Raw genomic sequence first — 16,266 nt, 5'->3', positions numbered from 1 at the left:
TTCTCCCGCAGACCATGCTCTCCATTTTCCCCTCATTCTTTGCCTCTGTCCCCTTCATCTGTCCATTCATCGGACACTCTTTTCCTTTTCTTCAACCCTCAGCTCCTGCTTCAGAACACAGACACGATTTTAAAAAGGTTTCTAAACAGAAGTCGAGTTCTGACAAAAAAAAAATTACTGCAGAAAAACTGTTAACAGGAAAGAAGGCGATTTGTGGCATTCAGTCTAACGCAGGGACAATCCATGGCCTGCGTTTTTCAGGGGTGCCACGCATAGTAGGGGTGATGGTGCCTCCGTACATGGGGGCATAACCAAAAGCAAAGAATGGCAAGCAAAAGAAAAAGGAGATATAAAACCGAGCTCGTTGTGGTCGGACTCCAGTGAAAGTAACCGCGCATGAGGGGAAGGAGTGGGAAGGACTCCGGGGTGTGTGTGTGTGAAGAGGTGGGAGGAGAGAGAAAGGAGAGCCAGCAAGAAGACAGAGAGAGAGAGAGAGAGAGAGAGAGAGAGAGAGAGAGAGAGACTGGGGGTTCATGGAGAAATATCCAAGAGGGAGGGATGGAGGAGGAGTGTGTCGGTGGGGAGAGGAAAGAGGAGGGGGCAGGAATAGGAATACATTTTTTCCTCTTTTTTACGCTCACGGTATTCGAATTTTGTGCTTTTTCATTTTTTCACCCCTCTGTTCCAAGGCTAATACCTTCTCTTTCTGTAAGAGGTAAATAGAGAGGAAGAAAGCAGAAGAGAAAGAGCTACTGTGTGCTTTGTCTGCCGCCCCTGCCGTTTCTTTTCCTGGTTTCCTTTCTGCACCGACTCTCCTCTATTCAGCCTATTTTCTGCACGTGCACTTGAACTCTAAATCCTGTTTGCTTTCCCCTCCCCTCTCTCTCTCTCCCTCTCTCTAACTGCGCATCTGTGTGTCTCTGCCCCCCTCTCTCTCTCTCTCTCTCTCTTCCTCTCTCTTCTAGGCAGAGGCTTGAAATAGTGCTAGCAGGCAGGAGAGAGCGAGCGGGAGGGAAAAGGAGAGGGCGAGGGGGACAAAAAAGGGGAGAGAGATGTTGAGAGGGGGGGAGGGGAAGAAGCTTAGACGGGCTGACATAGAGAGCACAGGGCTGCTCTGTGTGTGTGTGTGTGTGTATGTGTGTGTGTGTTTGTGTGTGGTATGAACATGTCTGCACATTTGTAAACTCACATTCATCTACCTTGGTTTTAGATGCAGCTTGTTTCACACACTGGTGGGAATCCGCATATCATGTTAGCCTACATACTGGAAAAGAAATACATGACTTTTTGGGGTCAAGGAAAGAAATAATTAAAAACGGCAGGATTTTCTGTATTTTCAGCAGTTTATAGTGTCAAACTACACTTATAAGAAAACTATTAAAATTAAAGCATGCTTTTGAGACATACAATATAATTAGTGCTGCAGGGAATTATTGGATGTTAAATATGAATAAATCCAACTATTATATCCTTAATTATTCATTCAGTCAAAAATGTCACAAGTAATGAAAGAGTCTTATCTCGAGCTACCAGAGCCAAAAAGTGATGTCTTCAATCTGCTTACATTTTTGAATTGACAATCTAAACGCTAAATGGATTCAATTCACAATCAAAAGAGAGCCTCACAGCTGCAAATTCTCACATTTAAGAAGCTTTTAAAAGCTAATGTTTGGTGTTTTTTCTTTTTTATCAAAGATTACATAACTGATTGTATTTTTTGTCAGCTGACAAATCAATTAATACTGCATATTTATTTAAATCTTCAGTGCAAGCCAGCAATCATGACATGTACACGTCAGACTTGGACCTAGAGCTGCAACGATTAGACGACTAATAGTTTAGTCGATCAACAGAGAAATAATTGGCAATTATTGTAATTTTTCATGCAAAAATGTCAGAAAACTATGTTTTGAGCTTCTGTTCTGTTTTTCTCTGGTTCATGTTATATTTAACTGAATATCAATGGGTTTTCGACTGAAAAGAAGACATTTAAAGACATAATCTTGGACTTTGAGAAACTGAGATGGCCATGTTTCATTATTTTCGGATATTTTATAGAACTTTTTATTGATAATTAAAAATATTTGTAGATAACTGTTGGTGTTTCCAATGCTTAAAAGAGCTGATTAATCGATTAGCAGATCCACAGAAAAATAAAATTTTACAATTCTGATTAAAACTAACTATATAATTTCATTAAATTATCTCGTTGACCTCTAAAAAATGCTACATATTGGCTACATGTCAGAAAAAGTAACAAAACCTTGATCTGTGGTATCTTGGCATTTGCATTATTATTTTTCTTTGCATTATACCCTAAAAGACTAAGTACAATTTCATAATGTGTACTTGACTTTTTTGCTGTTCAGCAATTTTAACTCATATCACAAGTTGCATGCAGACATCTTTGCAGGTTAACAGAGAGAGGGGGGAACGACGCTTTGAGATAAGTAGATTTCTTTCACTAATATGATGTCAGGGGTTAAGGAAAAGGAAAGGAAAAATAGAGGAGCAGGTCATGGGGAAAGGAAGAAGAAGGAAAGAAAGATCGTGAAGACATGGCATAGTAGAAAACAGCCAGCAATGAGGACAGATAGCTATTACATTTAATGAAAAGAGATGTCCATGGTCATCCTTTAAAATATATCATCATTTATATTAACATATGAATTTATCTTAAGCCATAAGCCCATTATAGAACTTTTAATTGCTTTCTAAGAATATGTGATGACATGGAAAAAGGCAAAGAGGTGAAAAAAGAGGAGAATGAAGGCAGGTGATGGGAGGTCAAAAGAGAAATTTCCGGAAAACCTTTTCACATTGCTCTGTATGCTGTTACACATTGGTGTCAAGAATGAGAGCTTTTATTCATAAAATATTGATAGCAGTCACTGCATGCTGCTTTGTTTTCCAAGGCAGTGATCACCTTGGAAAACAGAGGCTTGGGCATTGGCATTAACCTAAAATGGTGACATTGGAAAGACAGAACATAATTACGTTTTATGAATAGCAATATTTCAGGGATATCCTTCGAAATGTATCTTAATGTATGAATTTATTTCATGCCACATTGACAACTGCACTCTATGAAGCATATAAAGTAAAATAAAAGTATGACTGTATTGACTGCATAATGACTGTATTTGCTTGAGCAAATGGTAAAAAGAAAGGAACTTAAAGGTTACCAACCTCGCCTGCAGACTGCGGCACCCTTCTTGAAAACCCTTTGGGTGTGAAGGTAAAACAGAGGAATGGGCGCCACAACACCACCCTCTGCTGGGGTCCACCGGGAAGGGCTCACAGCCGGCATCATCTGTGAAAAGGGACGTTTTAAACAGTGCCTAACCATCATTTTTGACACATTAACAAGGCATAGTGCGTGATTAAAACATACGTTGAGAATATTACCATTGGCGTTTGAGCTATTTCCTTTTAAAGGCTGATTGAAGCTGATTTGAGGGCAGCTGGAGAGGTTAATTCAGGCTACGGTACCATCCTCCCCTCCCTCATCCTCAGCATCCTTCCTCCAGCCGCAGTAGCTGCTGTCGGCTAAACTGGCACTAAACTCCATCCCCAACCCGACCATCTGGCTGCGTGAACAGTAAGATATTTCATATTTCTGGATATAATAAGAGCTAAATATTTCGGTAACGGTCAGACGCGTTATGAGGTACTATGGTAACTATGGTTACTTTAAGCTAGCTAGCAGCTAACGTTAACAAAGAGTTCCAACGGCTGCAACGGGCGGTTCATTATTATTTTTATTTATTTATTGGCTCCTAAAGCCACTACTTGACGATGAAAAATGACATTTTAAGCTCACCTTTGTCTCCAACTGTGCCTTTTAGATGCCCAGTGTCACGGTGAAAGATGTCAACCAGCAGGAGTTTGTGAGGGCTCTGTCAGCTTTCCTCAAAAAGTAAGTAAAGCTTGAAACCAGCTGACTGGCTGATAGAGAGCTGTCAATCACGCAGCCTGATGGTGCTGTGTGGGAATCATGGACAACAGCAGCTGACCTTCATGTCCCGACAAAATACACTGTGTTTTTATATGTTTAAAGCTAGAATCATTTATTTCAAGATTCAATGAAATAAAATAATTTCATTAATGTGTATTTATTGAGACAACAGTGAAGGGTTTTTTGCAAAATGCGCCGTAGAGACACTATAAATAAGATACACACCAAATAAAAAATATATAAAATCTTTCTATAATGAACAGTAAGGACATTTTCATGCATTATATAAATTATAACACACGTAGCTAGTAATGCAAAAGTTTATTATAGCCCAATGTTACAGCGACACAGGGCTGTACTTAACAGCAACGACCAACATTAGAAAATTAACATTAAAAAAATTATAGAAGTAAGATAAACTATATACAATGTAGGGCTGCACTATTTGTAAAAAATAAAAATAAAAAAATGAATTATTCTAAAATGATCGTGGTGTTATTATTATTATTATTATCTTTTCTCAAGTCTATAGAATACAATTTATAGGTCAGGACATCTCTGCAGACTTACCGTACTGAATTCAGAAAAGTATTTTGACAGATATTAGCCTTTCACAGACATTGCACCTCCTGCAATTTGGATGTAATTCACCAGGCCATATTGCGATTTTGATTTATAAAACATCAAATTAATTGTACAGCAACAAACAAAGCAGAGAAACACTTTATAATTAAAGGTTAAAAAAAAATAAAAAATTATGATGAGCTCAGTTTTAAAACAGACAATTGAACATTACACCTTTTGTAAGTTGCAAAGATGCAAAATTAAAGAATAATAATTAAAAAAAAACATGAAGGGCTTTAGTATAGAGTCAGCTTCAGTCCTTCTTGCCAAGTCTCTGAAACTCTATTGAAGGATGAACACCTTTCCTACACAAGATATTTCCTCATTAATATATACAACCTTTATGTAATCATTGAGATCAAAATCTCTTCTGCAAGAGAGACCTGAGAACAGCAGACAAAACTATCAAAAGGATGTAGCATCAGAGACAATCACAGACCACAGATCACAGTTCAGTTTATATTATATAATTTAGTCTTATTGTGATGGTGGTGGAGAAAATGTTTTTACAGATTGGTCCAAAATCTCTCCTCATTTGAGCCACAGCCATCATGGAGAGTGGGAGTTGAAAAATAAATGCTATGACGAGTTTAATATGTTGTATTACAAAGAGCGTTATCTTAGAAGATTTTCAATTTCATGGCTGAATATTTAAGTGATTCTGACAATGTGGGAGCAGCCAAGAATTTGAAGAGCATTGATTAGACACAGAGAGGATCAAGTAAAAGGTTAAAAAAAAAAGTTTTATTTCACTGTAGGCTCTTTTCTACAATGTTGTCAGACACTAATAATAGCAATCAGACTGTAGAAAAACAAGCACTTTAAGTGGATGTATATTGGTACACATTGCCCAAAATTATGACATTGCAGCCGTTCGAACAGGAGCTCTTGCTCAAAAGACCAATTTAAAAAAAGTGTCACTTAGACGAAAAAATACATGAAAATAGGATTCAGTTTTATAGATATCTAAAATCTAAGTCTTCCTTTAAACCTCTGAAGTCCAGGAGATTTTGGTTCAAATTTGTCAACTTCCTTTGCATTAATTTCTGTCTCTATTTAGCATCTTTCAGTCTGTCCTTACATCACATTCATGGTTTCTTTTTCTCAACACAAACTTGGCTATCAGTCAGATTTTTCCTTTTATTTTAATTAACAAAGTATAAAGCTGCCAGGAACCGAAAATACAAGCAAAAGACACGTGTCTATGGAAATGTACCTTTTTTAAAAACCATTTATACATACAAAAACAGCAGAAAAAATAAAAAATAATAAAACTACAAAACAGTCTATTTGCATGTAAATTAAAAATAGTAATAGTTTTCATTGTAGAAAGAAAATTCACAATTTAAAAATGGTCTATGCCATTCTAAACATAAATGGCACACTGTGAAAGCTCCTATGATTGCACTTTCAACTGGCACTCTCAGCTTGTCTACATATCATATAAAAATAAAGTTATTACTGTAAATAAAATATGTGTATTTTCAATAAATAGATGGACTCCAGAGGGTTAACAAGATGTATAGGGCCGACAAACAGCACTGCAGTGGCTATGTATTGGCACTCCAACACAAGTAATTAATACTAATTACATAATACATATGTGTTGAATGAATCCCATTTCCTGCACCTTATGTTGTTTGAGAAAACGGTCCAGTCAGTTGATTCATCACATCAGTTGATAATTGAATTTTTTCAGGTCTGGCAAACTGAAAGTCCCAGAATGGGTCGACACTGTGAAGCTTGCCAGGCACAAGGAGCTGGCTCCCTGCGATGACAACTGGTTTTACACCAGAGCAGGTTGGTGACACTGGAAGTGTTTCCCACGCATCAAGTCATCTGCAACAGCTGAAACAAATTAGTAGATGAAACGATCATTATTTCAAAGTAAATTACCAAACATATATGCTGAAAATCTGTAGATTCCAGCAGGATTTGCAGCTTTTTTTAAACCTCAAACTGTATTTTTGGTTTTAGCTGTTGCGCAGACATGATAAGCAATTAGATGATCATTTTTTTCCTTCCTTTTACAGCTTTAGCTAAGCAGTGGTTGAAGAAGTAAAAGTAGCAATACTACAGTATAAGAATATGCTGTTACAATAAGAGTTCTCATTTAAAATGCTTCTAAAGTAAAAACACATAACTGTTAACATCAAAATGTATTTAAAGTAACAAAGTAAAGGTACTTATTGTGCAGAATAAGCCATTAAAGTATATTACTGGTTGATATTATTTAAGCATCGATGTGTACACTTGTTTTAAACGCTTCTTTATCCTGAATAAAGTACAGGTATGTCAAAATTGTACTTAAGTATAGTACTTGAGTAAATATACTTGGTTACATTCTCCCACTGTAGCTAAGTGACATTAAATGTTTTTCAGCATTTCATTTGAGTTAATAATATCAATGGATATTTTATGCACTATGTCATTGGTTCTTGAAACATTACAAGTCAGAGATCTATAAGATCTATCTAAAAAAGGAGGTTAGAGTGGATCGATCTATAGATCTCTTAAATTATGATTTTTGTTTATTTAACTCAAAATGAAATAACTATATCAAGAGATTGACAGCAGATTTCACCAACATCAAGGAAGTGAAACAGTTTTCCTAAACACCCCATTCAGTCATCACCATTTTAGGAATCCATGTGATACATGATTATACCCGAAACACTTGTGTAATATTTGTCAGTCCTATCATAAGTACGATATATACAGTAAAAGCATATGCACACAGTCCTCCCTCTGCTGCTGTATGTTATCTATATTGACCCCGCAGTCACATACGAGTCTGCTGAGAAAAATGTCACACATTAGATAAGTTGGAATGTTTGATTTCATGTCTTTCGTGTGGAAAAAGTCAACAGATGATAAAATAAGGATACATTGCAACATATGCTGTATACCGTTTGTCCCCAGCATCCACAGCTCGCCACCTGTACCTGCGAGGCGGGGTCGGAGTCGGCTCCATGATCAAGATCTATGGAGGGCGACAGAGGAACGGCGTGTGCCCCGCCCACTTCAGCGTGGGCTCCAGGAATGTGGCGAGGAAGGTCCTCCAGGCTCTGGAGGGTCTGAAGATGGTGGAGAAGGACCCAAATGGGTAAGAGATAGAAAGAGAGAAAGTTATGTTGCCTTGATTTGAATAAGTGATGTGTTTTCACATTTGCTTACAGTGGACGGAGACTTACCCCTCAGGGCCAGAGAGATCTGGACAGGATCGCTGGTCAGGTGGGTGGTTGAATTTTTATTAGCTGCAGTACATGTATTGTATGCATAAGCCAATGTGAATTGTAGCTTGCAAAGAGTACATTAAAACACAATAGAAACACAAGCTTGATGTCATGATTGTTTTTTGTCGATGTATGCACAAATGTGTGGCACAGGCATGGCTCCCACTTGTGTTCTGTGTCATTTATTGCCTTAATGATGATGATTAAGCCAAGATTTTGGTGTTATTTGCGTATTAATGTAGATAAACTGGTTATTTATTGCTATGCCATCCCTGAATCATTTTTATATCCAGTGCTCATGATGTTTGATATGGCTGCATGGATATCCCCTCTGCTCTCTCTTTGTCTTCTCCTCCTTAGGTTGCCTCAGCAAACAAGAAACAGCGAAGTCTACAAAGCGCCATCTGAGGATTGCATGCAAAGAACCCAGAATAGTGAAATGCAGTTATGCCTTACTGCTTATTTACTCAAGTTTGCTTGCCTCCCACATCACTGCAGTGCCCACAGTAACTGAGTACAAAAGGCGTGTCATAGAGATGCATGTATCCATAGTACAATAGGTACAGATCAGATATCACACATGGATGTTCTGCAGATTTTTAGGTTTGTTTTTTGCCTGTAATTCAGTATGAATTTCCAGACAGCAGTGGCCTTGTGACAGCACAGAATGGATACAGTGTTACCAAGCAAGAGCATGTTTATATTGTTTTGACACCAACTGAGAAACTCAATGTATAAAAACAAAGCAAATTCAGTCGATGCTACTGTATATTTTTATTCATCTGTCCAAAGAATATTATGCCTAAACATGTTAACGATGAGATGCATATAATTAAACAGTATGAACACTGAGTATGGTGTTGCACATGGATGTTTGGGCGACTGTGTGGGTTTAGTTGTTGCTCATGGTGCTGCTGATCCAGCTGTTGTAGCGGCACACACGGGCATAGACGCTGGGGTGTCCCTGCATAGCGCAGTCGTAACCCCAGGACACGACTCCCTGCAGCTGACCGTTACACACCAGAGGACCGCCAGAGTCCCCCTGCAACGCAAGCAGAAGAATAACTGTTACTGCAGGTGATCATAGATATTACATACTGACATTCTGTTACAGGTTACAGTTTGTATTAACTTAACAACAATGTTTTGCTATCCTGTTTCACCATTTTGTGTGGTCAAAAGACTGTGAAAATATATACTTATACCACCTACTGTTTGTGTTATGATAAAAGCACCATGTTGACAGATATTGGCTGGTGCAGGTGGTTGTAAATAAAGGATTCAGTCTATAAATCACAGCTGAGGCAGATCTATGGGTTGGCAGCTGTCACCCCTAAAACATGTCAATTATCAGTCCAACTTATATCTATTTTTCGTGTATGGCCTAACAGAGTTTAAATGACACAATTGATTAATGATTATGGATTACTTTGAATGGTATTTAAATGTCTGCTGAGAAGCATTAGGGGCATCTAGGAGCAAGGGAAATCACATTTAACACTTTAATTTAGATTTATTTTTAAAAACGACATGCTAAAAAATGTGAATTAATGTACATAATTTAATTAACTGTTATGGCCACATTGTTGGCAAAGTGATGGGCTTTTTTCATTTAAAAAAGTAAAATAATTTGATAAATATCCCTGATTTAACAGGTAAAAGTCCCATTAAGATCAAATTCTCTTTCCCAAGAGTGACCTGAGCATAAACATCGTTGCAACATTAAACACAGACAATACAGAGAGACAAAATACAGCTGTCACACAATACAAATGAGTGAGCACACTATCCACTTAAAATGCAATTAATGACAGTTATAATACATAAGCAGTACAGTTTAAACAATTTCAGTATAATATTTTAGGTGCTATCAGAGTGACCCAGAGTACTATTTTCTCAATCCTTTGAAATTAACTTAAATTCTCCCATAGTAATCAGCTCTGACAATGTCATTATTCTGTATATTATTTCAGGAAGAAGGGGCAGCAAATTTATTGATTTATCATGTCACCTTTTGGTATTTCGATTCAATGCTTTACTATATGCTATAAATGATAATGATTAAATCTGCGTTTCATTCTTAAAGTCTCTATGCCATCCCATGAATATTTCACTACATCAACCACTGAATAGCAGAAACAAAATACAATTCTCTTCTATTTTATATCAATAAACTGTTTAATAATTATAGAATTACATGTTCAGCATCCACCAACTATGCTTTTAAGCTTGATCAAAAATAATATTTAGGCCTGTCGTATAACTTTAAAGAAGCTAGAAGAGGAAACATGTTCAGAGGGTTAATGTGTCTCTTGCACCACTGTTGCATCATCCTCCTGCAGTCAGTGATACAGACGGCAGTGGCAGTGGTGTCATTTAAAAAGTGGGTGCACTGAAAATGAATCTCTATTTTTAGTTAAAAGGAGGTTAGAGCGGATATATGCATCGTTTGCACTACAGGAGTAAGTAGAATCATTTCTCTGTGAAAAACAAATAAGTGTGATAGTGTGCATAATCACAGTGTTTGTACTGCTGGAGGAGATGCACACTCATGCACCACCTGACTCCCTGTGTGTGTTCACTGTGGTTCAGTCCAACTCACTTGGCAGCTGCTGGCACCACCGTGCATGAATCCGGAGCAAACCATATTCTCAGTGAAGAGATGGGAGTAGGCGTTCCTGCAGATCCTGTCATCGATGATGGGCTGCCTCAGACACTGCAGCCTGTCAGGGAAGTTGTCTGTTGAGAAGGAAGCCAAGTCTCAGTTACTATACCTAGCATTATGTAAAACACTAGAATTCAGCTGTATAACATGGAAATAATGTGAAATGTGGGATTGACTCCCATTTTCCTAATTAATCCTTTAAGATTTTCTTCCTTTTTTCTGTTTCATATCAATGTAAACTGAACACAAATGGGTTTGGAACCGCAAGTCAAACTAAAGAAGAGCAATAATAAACAAGTCATGCTCTACCTGCTAAGTACCAACTTCTGCTAAACTATCATGTCTTAATCCAAAGCCAAATAACCATATTTAAAGTGTCAGGGTTACTTTTTCACCCTTTGGAAAGCTGCACATAATTATATATATATAAAGCTAGGACACACTCCTCATGAGTAGACAAAATGTGCTTAAACTCACCTGTTTACAGCTGTCTTTCACTAAATGATTTTAATACAGTTTGTTTTACCATATAACTCTGAAACGCACTGTAACTTTTTTATATAACTTTAACTATATTTAAGCTTCAGCTTTAACTATTTTTAAAAGTTTTGTTTTCATTCAAATTTAAATGAGTTTTTCTGCCCTTTGTCATGATGCTTTTAATGTCTTATGTTCAGCACTTTGAATTGCCTTGTTGCTGAAATGTGTAATATAAATAAACTTGCTGTTCAAGTCACAAAAGTCAGAAGTCTTTGCACTCAAGGACCAAATCAAGACCGACAAATCCCAATTCCTAAACTTTGAGTCCTTTACTAAATGTAATGCCATTTTAACAGAGTAACTGGTGCTCAGAAACGTAACCTGGGTTCTCCATGGTTCTCCCCAGATTGGATGCTGTCAGATTGGTTTCAAACAAACTTGATGTAAGGAATAAAGTGTTGATTTTCTGGGAATTTATAGGATTAAAGTGAATTGATTCAGGAATTGAAAGGAATTAAAATAAGGCAGAATGTTTAAAGTGACATACTTTTTAATCTTTGGCCTTAAGGTAACATATCAAGTACTTTCAAGCCAAATGGTTAAAGTCTAAGTGAAGTCATTGGTATTTAAGTCAAGTCAAGCAAGTTTGTTTGTTTTTTTTGTTAAAGCTGACTCCTGATGGTAAATTATCTTTCTCTCTGACATGGTGGTTACAAGCCTTAAATCAGGTCTCATGTGCTCCTTAACATCCACACAGTGACGTGGTCAGGCTGTTTCAGGGTTTCAGCTGTGTATCATTTCTTTGAATAACTCTGTGCTGTATGAATCACCCCACATTATCATCAGCTTCCAGACTCAATAACTTACTTCCGTTGGCGGAGGTGTTGCCCCAGCCGGACACCATGCAGCTCTCGTCGGCCTGGGGGCAGCGAGAGGGCAGGGCCACGGTCTGGACGTAGCTGTTTAAGGTGGCGGGGCGGCTCAGTTTGATGAGCATGATGTCGTTGTCCAGGTTGTAGCTGTTGTACTGCGGGTGCTTGATCATCTTGACTCCATCAATCCACTGCTCGGTGCCCTCGTTCACAGCGATGTTGTGCTCGCCGAGACGGACCTGGATGCGACTGGAGGAGGGATGAGAGTTTAAATGATGATGTTTAGGTACTGAAATAATCATATCTAAGAGTCATAAAGTTAGTGACCTGACTGAGGGGATTCATTGCAAAGCATATTAAAAATTAGCTGCCATAGTGTTTGGAAAATTCAAATAGCAGTTAACAGTTACGGTTACAGCCACCAGTTTATGGAATACCATTTAGTTATTATTAATTAACATTAATAACAAAGAAATAAGTAATCGAATAAATAAATATGTCTATTAAGAAATATTAAATGAGGTAATAAATGCAAAAAAAATGTATATATACATTTATAAATGAGTCAATATACAGTCAAGGACCTCAGTGTTTGACCTCCCATTTTCCATGGTTTTCTTGATAATAACCAAAATCATTATCAAGAAAACCATGGGAAATGTCTAGATATCAGCTCTTAAATGAAACTCTTATGAGCCATTTTTGTTGTTATTATTATATTTGTCCAAACAAATGTACCTTTAGTTGTACCAGGCACTAAAATGAACAAGACACTGAAGAAAACATGGGTGGTCTAATAATTTTTTCCATGACTGTAGTTCAATAAAGAAAGAAAGTTTTTAGAAGATTTTTATTGTGTTAATGGTATAAATAAATATGGCTGTGAATTAAATCCTGAAATTAGAACTTAGGCCACACATGTATGAATAAATGAAAATATACATTTATAAATGAATCAATATAGTTCAATAAATAAATACATAATAAATAAATAAATAAATAAAACGTTTTTTTATGTTAAGAGTTTACATAAATATGGCTAAGAAATAAATCCTGTAATTAAAAATCAGCCAATACATATACGAATAAATGAAAATATACATTCATAAATTAATCATTATAATTCATTAAATAAACAGCTGTATAAATGGGTCAACATAGTTGAATAAATGTTATGTTGTAATGAAATAAATAAATATGTTTTTATTGCATAAAAAGGGACTATGCTTATTTATTTCAGCTTCATATTTATTTATTCCAGTGGAGTTTTATAATGACACATTTATTTTACTTAACATCATTTTATTCAATTTGTTTTTAATTTGAACAATTTCATTCTATTTTTACTTAATTTGATGTTGTATTCATCTAGTTTTTATTTCACTCCGTATTATCACTGTTTTTATGGCTTTTAAAATCATTTTAAGTTTCTTTTCTCTCTTTTTTTGCATTGGTCTCAAATAGTTAAAACAATTTTGGCCTATTTCATATTATTACAGTCTACACTTGTGATGTCTTATTTATGGCTTGTCATTCAACATGTCGAACTGCACTAACCCTGTACGAAAGGTACATAAATGAAGTTTGATTGATCGACTGACCAATAAAACTCTTGTTCTGACACACAATCACTGTGGATCCTCGCTTTGATATTATGAAGTTTAGTTTAATCCATATCCTTCAGTCCAACTTGCAGCACTTAACTTGGTGATAATGGAAAAAATGTTTAACCTTCTGTACTTACGACTTGTAGCAGTGGGCAGCAGACACCACCCACTGGCTGGAGATGAGGGATCCACCGCAGAAGTGGTATCCAGCGTTCAGAGACACCTGGTAGGGAACAGAGTGTCTGGGACACTCGTACCCTCCGACAACCTTATCGTCCTCAGCTGCAGCAACTGAAACAGAATGTGAGGCATTATAAGACATATGGAGTACAATGTAGAAATACTTAACCATGGCCATGAATGGAAAAAAAGAAGAAGTCTGTAGCAGTTTTTAAAACACAGTTCTGAAAGAGGTGCACGAGAGGACATTTACAGTCATTGATCAAAACAGGAGATAAAAATATAATTTGATTAATCTCTTACAAGCTGCTCCAAGCAACACCAGGAATATCAGGGCCTTCATGGTGACTTTCCTCTGAATGTAAGAAAAAGTTCACCCTGCAACTCTTTATATACACACCTGTCTCGCTCTTCACACTCCCAAATATCTCAAGGTCGGGAAGGTAAAACTCTGTCCTGGGAAAGAGCCATATGGCTGAAAGCAACAGCAAGACCTTGAGTGATGTCAAAGCTAAAGGGATAAAACTCCCAGGACACTTAAGGGAAACTCTGATTGAACTGTGCTCGTTATGTAATCAGAAATTATGTAATTTCAATGTCATGTAAATTTAAAGTGTTTTATTGACATCTTTTAGTACAGAATCTGTCCAGTTTTAGATGATGTGTAATGGAACAAATGGCACATTTCATACAGTGTAAGTGGAGTACAGTAAAGAAATACAGTAGCTTACTTTAAAGGTCTGTATGCATGATTGCAGTTTGCAGGTGATAACTCAGCAGCAGGCTGCAGGAACATCAAATGCATTTCAAGGTAATCCATAGAAAACCTGATAAGATAAGAAACTGCAGCAGCAAGGCTGGAAAAAAGGGAAACGTAATGGAAAGAATATTATGTACATCTGTGGTTCCCGAATCGCCCCATCAATGGTACACAAGTTTAATCTGAGGAATCATGAGGTGATTAAATTTAACATGTATTTTCTGGGACGTAAGCATTGTTTGGTTGTCAAACTGTCAAAAAGCTGGAAGTGAGGGGCCTATAAGCAGGTTTGAGCACACCCGGCTCAACTCATTTAATCACAAGAACTGTCTTCACAACAAACCAGCTGATGTTTAATAAATAAGACATGTGTGTTATATACTGTACCTGATACGAAGCATTTTTTCTGCACCATGTCCGCTGTTTTTGTAGCTTCGTACCCAAAGGTTTATGCCCAGAAATGTCCCGAACACAGTGAAATGAAATGAAGACAAAAAATACAGATAGAAACAACCACACACTGTTGGATGATAAGTGATGATTGAGAGTGATTGCTTCTGAATGAGTATATGTAAGGTTAAAGAAATCCTGCATAGTATACCTTTATATTAAACAGACCATTGTGACCTCTAATCAGACTGTCTGCCTTTGAGTTGTGAGCAGCTGAACTGTAGTTCTCGGCTCGTCTCAGACCATTACTATAATGATTTAGAACCATGAAGAGGTAAATCACCATTTCAGAAATTAAAAGTTCAGCTGATTTTTTTTTTCTTTTAGCTTACTTGACTGAGCTCAAAGCAGCAGTAGCTTATAGACTTATCTTGTACAGCTTCCTTTTGCAGAAAAGGCCGCGACCATGAATCAGATCTTGGGAGATAACAGAACAGGAAACAGTTAAAATACATTTGCGCTCACTATTTTAATAAGAACTCATGCTTCCTTTTTTTGTCTTTTTGTTCTCACCATTGCCTGTAAACTCAGACTGTTCTTTGGGGATTTTTTTCAGGTGTCTGAAGAGTAAAAGCTGAAGAGTAAAATAAAAGCAGTGTGCAAGTACATTCAAGGTGCATAAACCAAAGATTTCCAGATCCTAAAGCCTTTACCTTCACAAAAACCTGAGCTCTCCCCAATATTTATAGGTAGTTTATAAGGTTATAGCTCACACACTGTGTCTACATGGTAGTTTAATTTCAAGTACTTATATACATTTACGTGTGTAAAGTAGATTCATGGCCTCCAAGTATCGATATTTGGTGTTCCGACGGCCAATGGGCCATCAGTATTTTTCGCTGTTTTTTTTTTTTTTTTCCGGATGCCATAGTGGGCTCACTTTTCATATAATCATATGAAACTACAAGATCTCGGGAATTTATAGGCACCTGGATGTGTGTCAGGATATCGTGTCGGGTAGTTGTCAAAATAATGCTGCAAAGTACTTTTTAAATGTTTAATTAAAAAAAAAAATCAGAGCAGTTAAGCCTAAAGTTGAGGAAAGTTTGAGAAAATGCTGCTGCAATTATTGTCGTCCATGCATGTTTTTAATCAAAAGTTCAGTTTGACTGAATACTTTGTTGGTCAGTCTGTGGGTTTGACTCTCATTGAGGAGAAATAAAAAGACTGAAATGAGATGAATAGACTGAGAATTTTCTCTTATTTGACAAAACAAGTCTTGATTGAATTTAATTTTGTGGGCAAAACATGCAGTTAAACAGTAAAATCGCAATATATTGTATCTCAATACTCACCATATCGCAAAATGCTTAAAATCGCAATAATATCGTATCGTGAATCAAGTATTGGGATAAAATCGTATTGTGGGGCCTCTGGGGATTCACACCTCTAGTAATTGTGTAGATGAAACACCGATTTATCCTCAATTCAAGC

The 16,266-nt window shown here is 36.9% G+C and overlaps 2 protein-coding genes across 3 annotated transcripts; one reads left to right on the top strand and one right to left on the bottom strand.

The window, feature by feature from the left end:
- The first annotated feature begins 3,322 nt into the window (after window positions 1-3,322).
- LOC131985252 (small ribosomal subunit protein eS19) lies at window positions 3,323-9,137 on the top strand. Its single transcript, XM_059350292.1, has 6 exons — window positions 3,323-3,601; window positions 3,849-3,919; window positions 6,282-6,382; window positions 7,505-7,688; window positions 7,762-7,816; window positions 8,179-9,137. The coding sequence occupies exons 2-6, from the start codon at window positions 3,849-3,851 to the stop codon at window positions 8,224-8,226; spliced, it is 459 nt and encodes a 152-aa protein (XP_059206275.1). The 5' UTR covers window positions 3,323-3,601; the 3' UTR covers window positions 8,227-9,137.
- Window positions 8,711-13,965, bottom strand: LOC131985251 (trypsin-3-like). 2 transcript variants are annotated; one of them, XM_059350291.1, is made up of 5 exons: window positions 13,926-13,965; window positions 13,580-13,733; window positions 11,831-12,084; window positions 10,421-10,557; window positions 8,711-8,860 (listed from the first exon to the last, which is right to left on the bottom strand). In XM_059350291.1, the coding sequence occupies exons 1-5, from the start codon at window positions 13,963-13,965 to the stop codon at window positions 8,711-8,713; spliced, it is 735 nt and encodes a 244-aa protein (XP_059206274.1). The 2 variants fall into 2 exon arrangements, with proteins under 2 accessions (XP_059206274.1, XP_059206272.1); XM_059350289.1 differs by lacking the exon at window positions 13,926-13,965 and having other exon boundaries at window positions 13,580-13,860.
- Between the last annotated feature and the right edge of the window lie 2,301 nt (window positions 13,966-16,266).

This window comes from Centropristis striata, chromosome 14 (assembly GCF_030273125.1).
Source record: "Centropristis striata isolate RG_2023a ecotype Rhode Island chromosome 14, C.striata_1.0, whole genome shotgun sequence".
NCBI lineage: Eukaryota > Metazoa > Chordata > Actinopteri > Perciformes > Serranidae > Centropristis > Centropristis striata.
The sequence above is the reverse complement of the archived record's forward strand: the minus strand, read 5'-3'. Positions and strand labels throughout refer to the sequence as shown.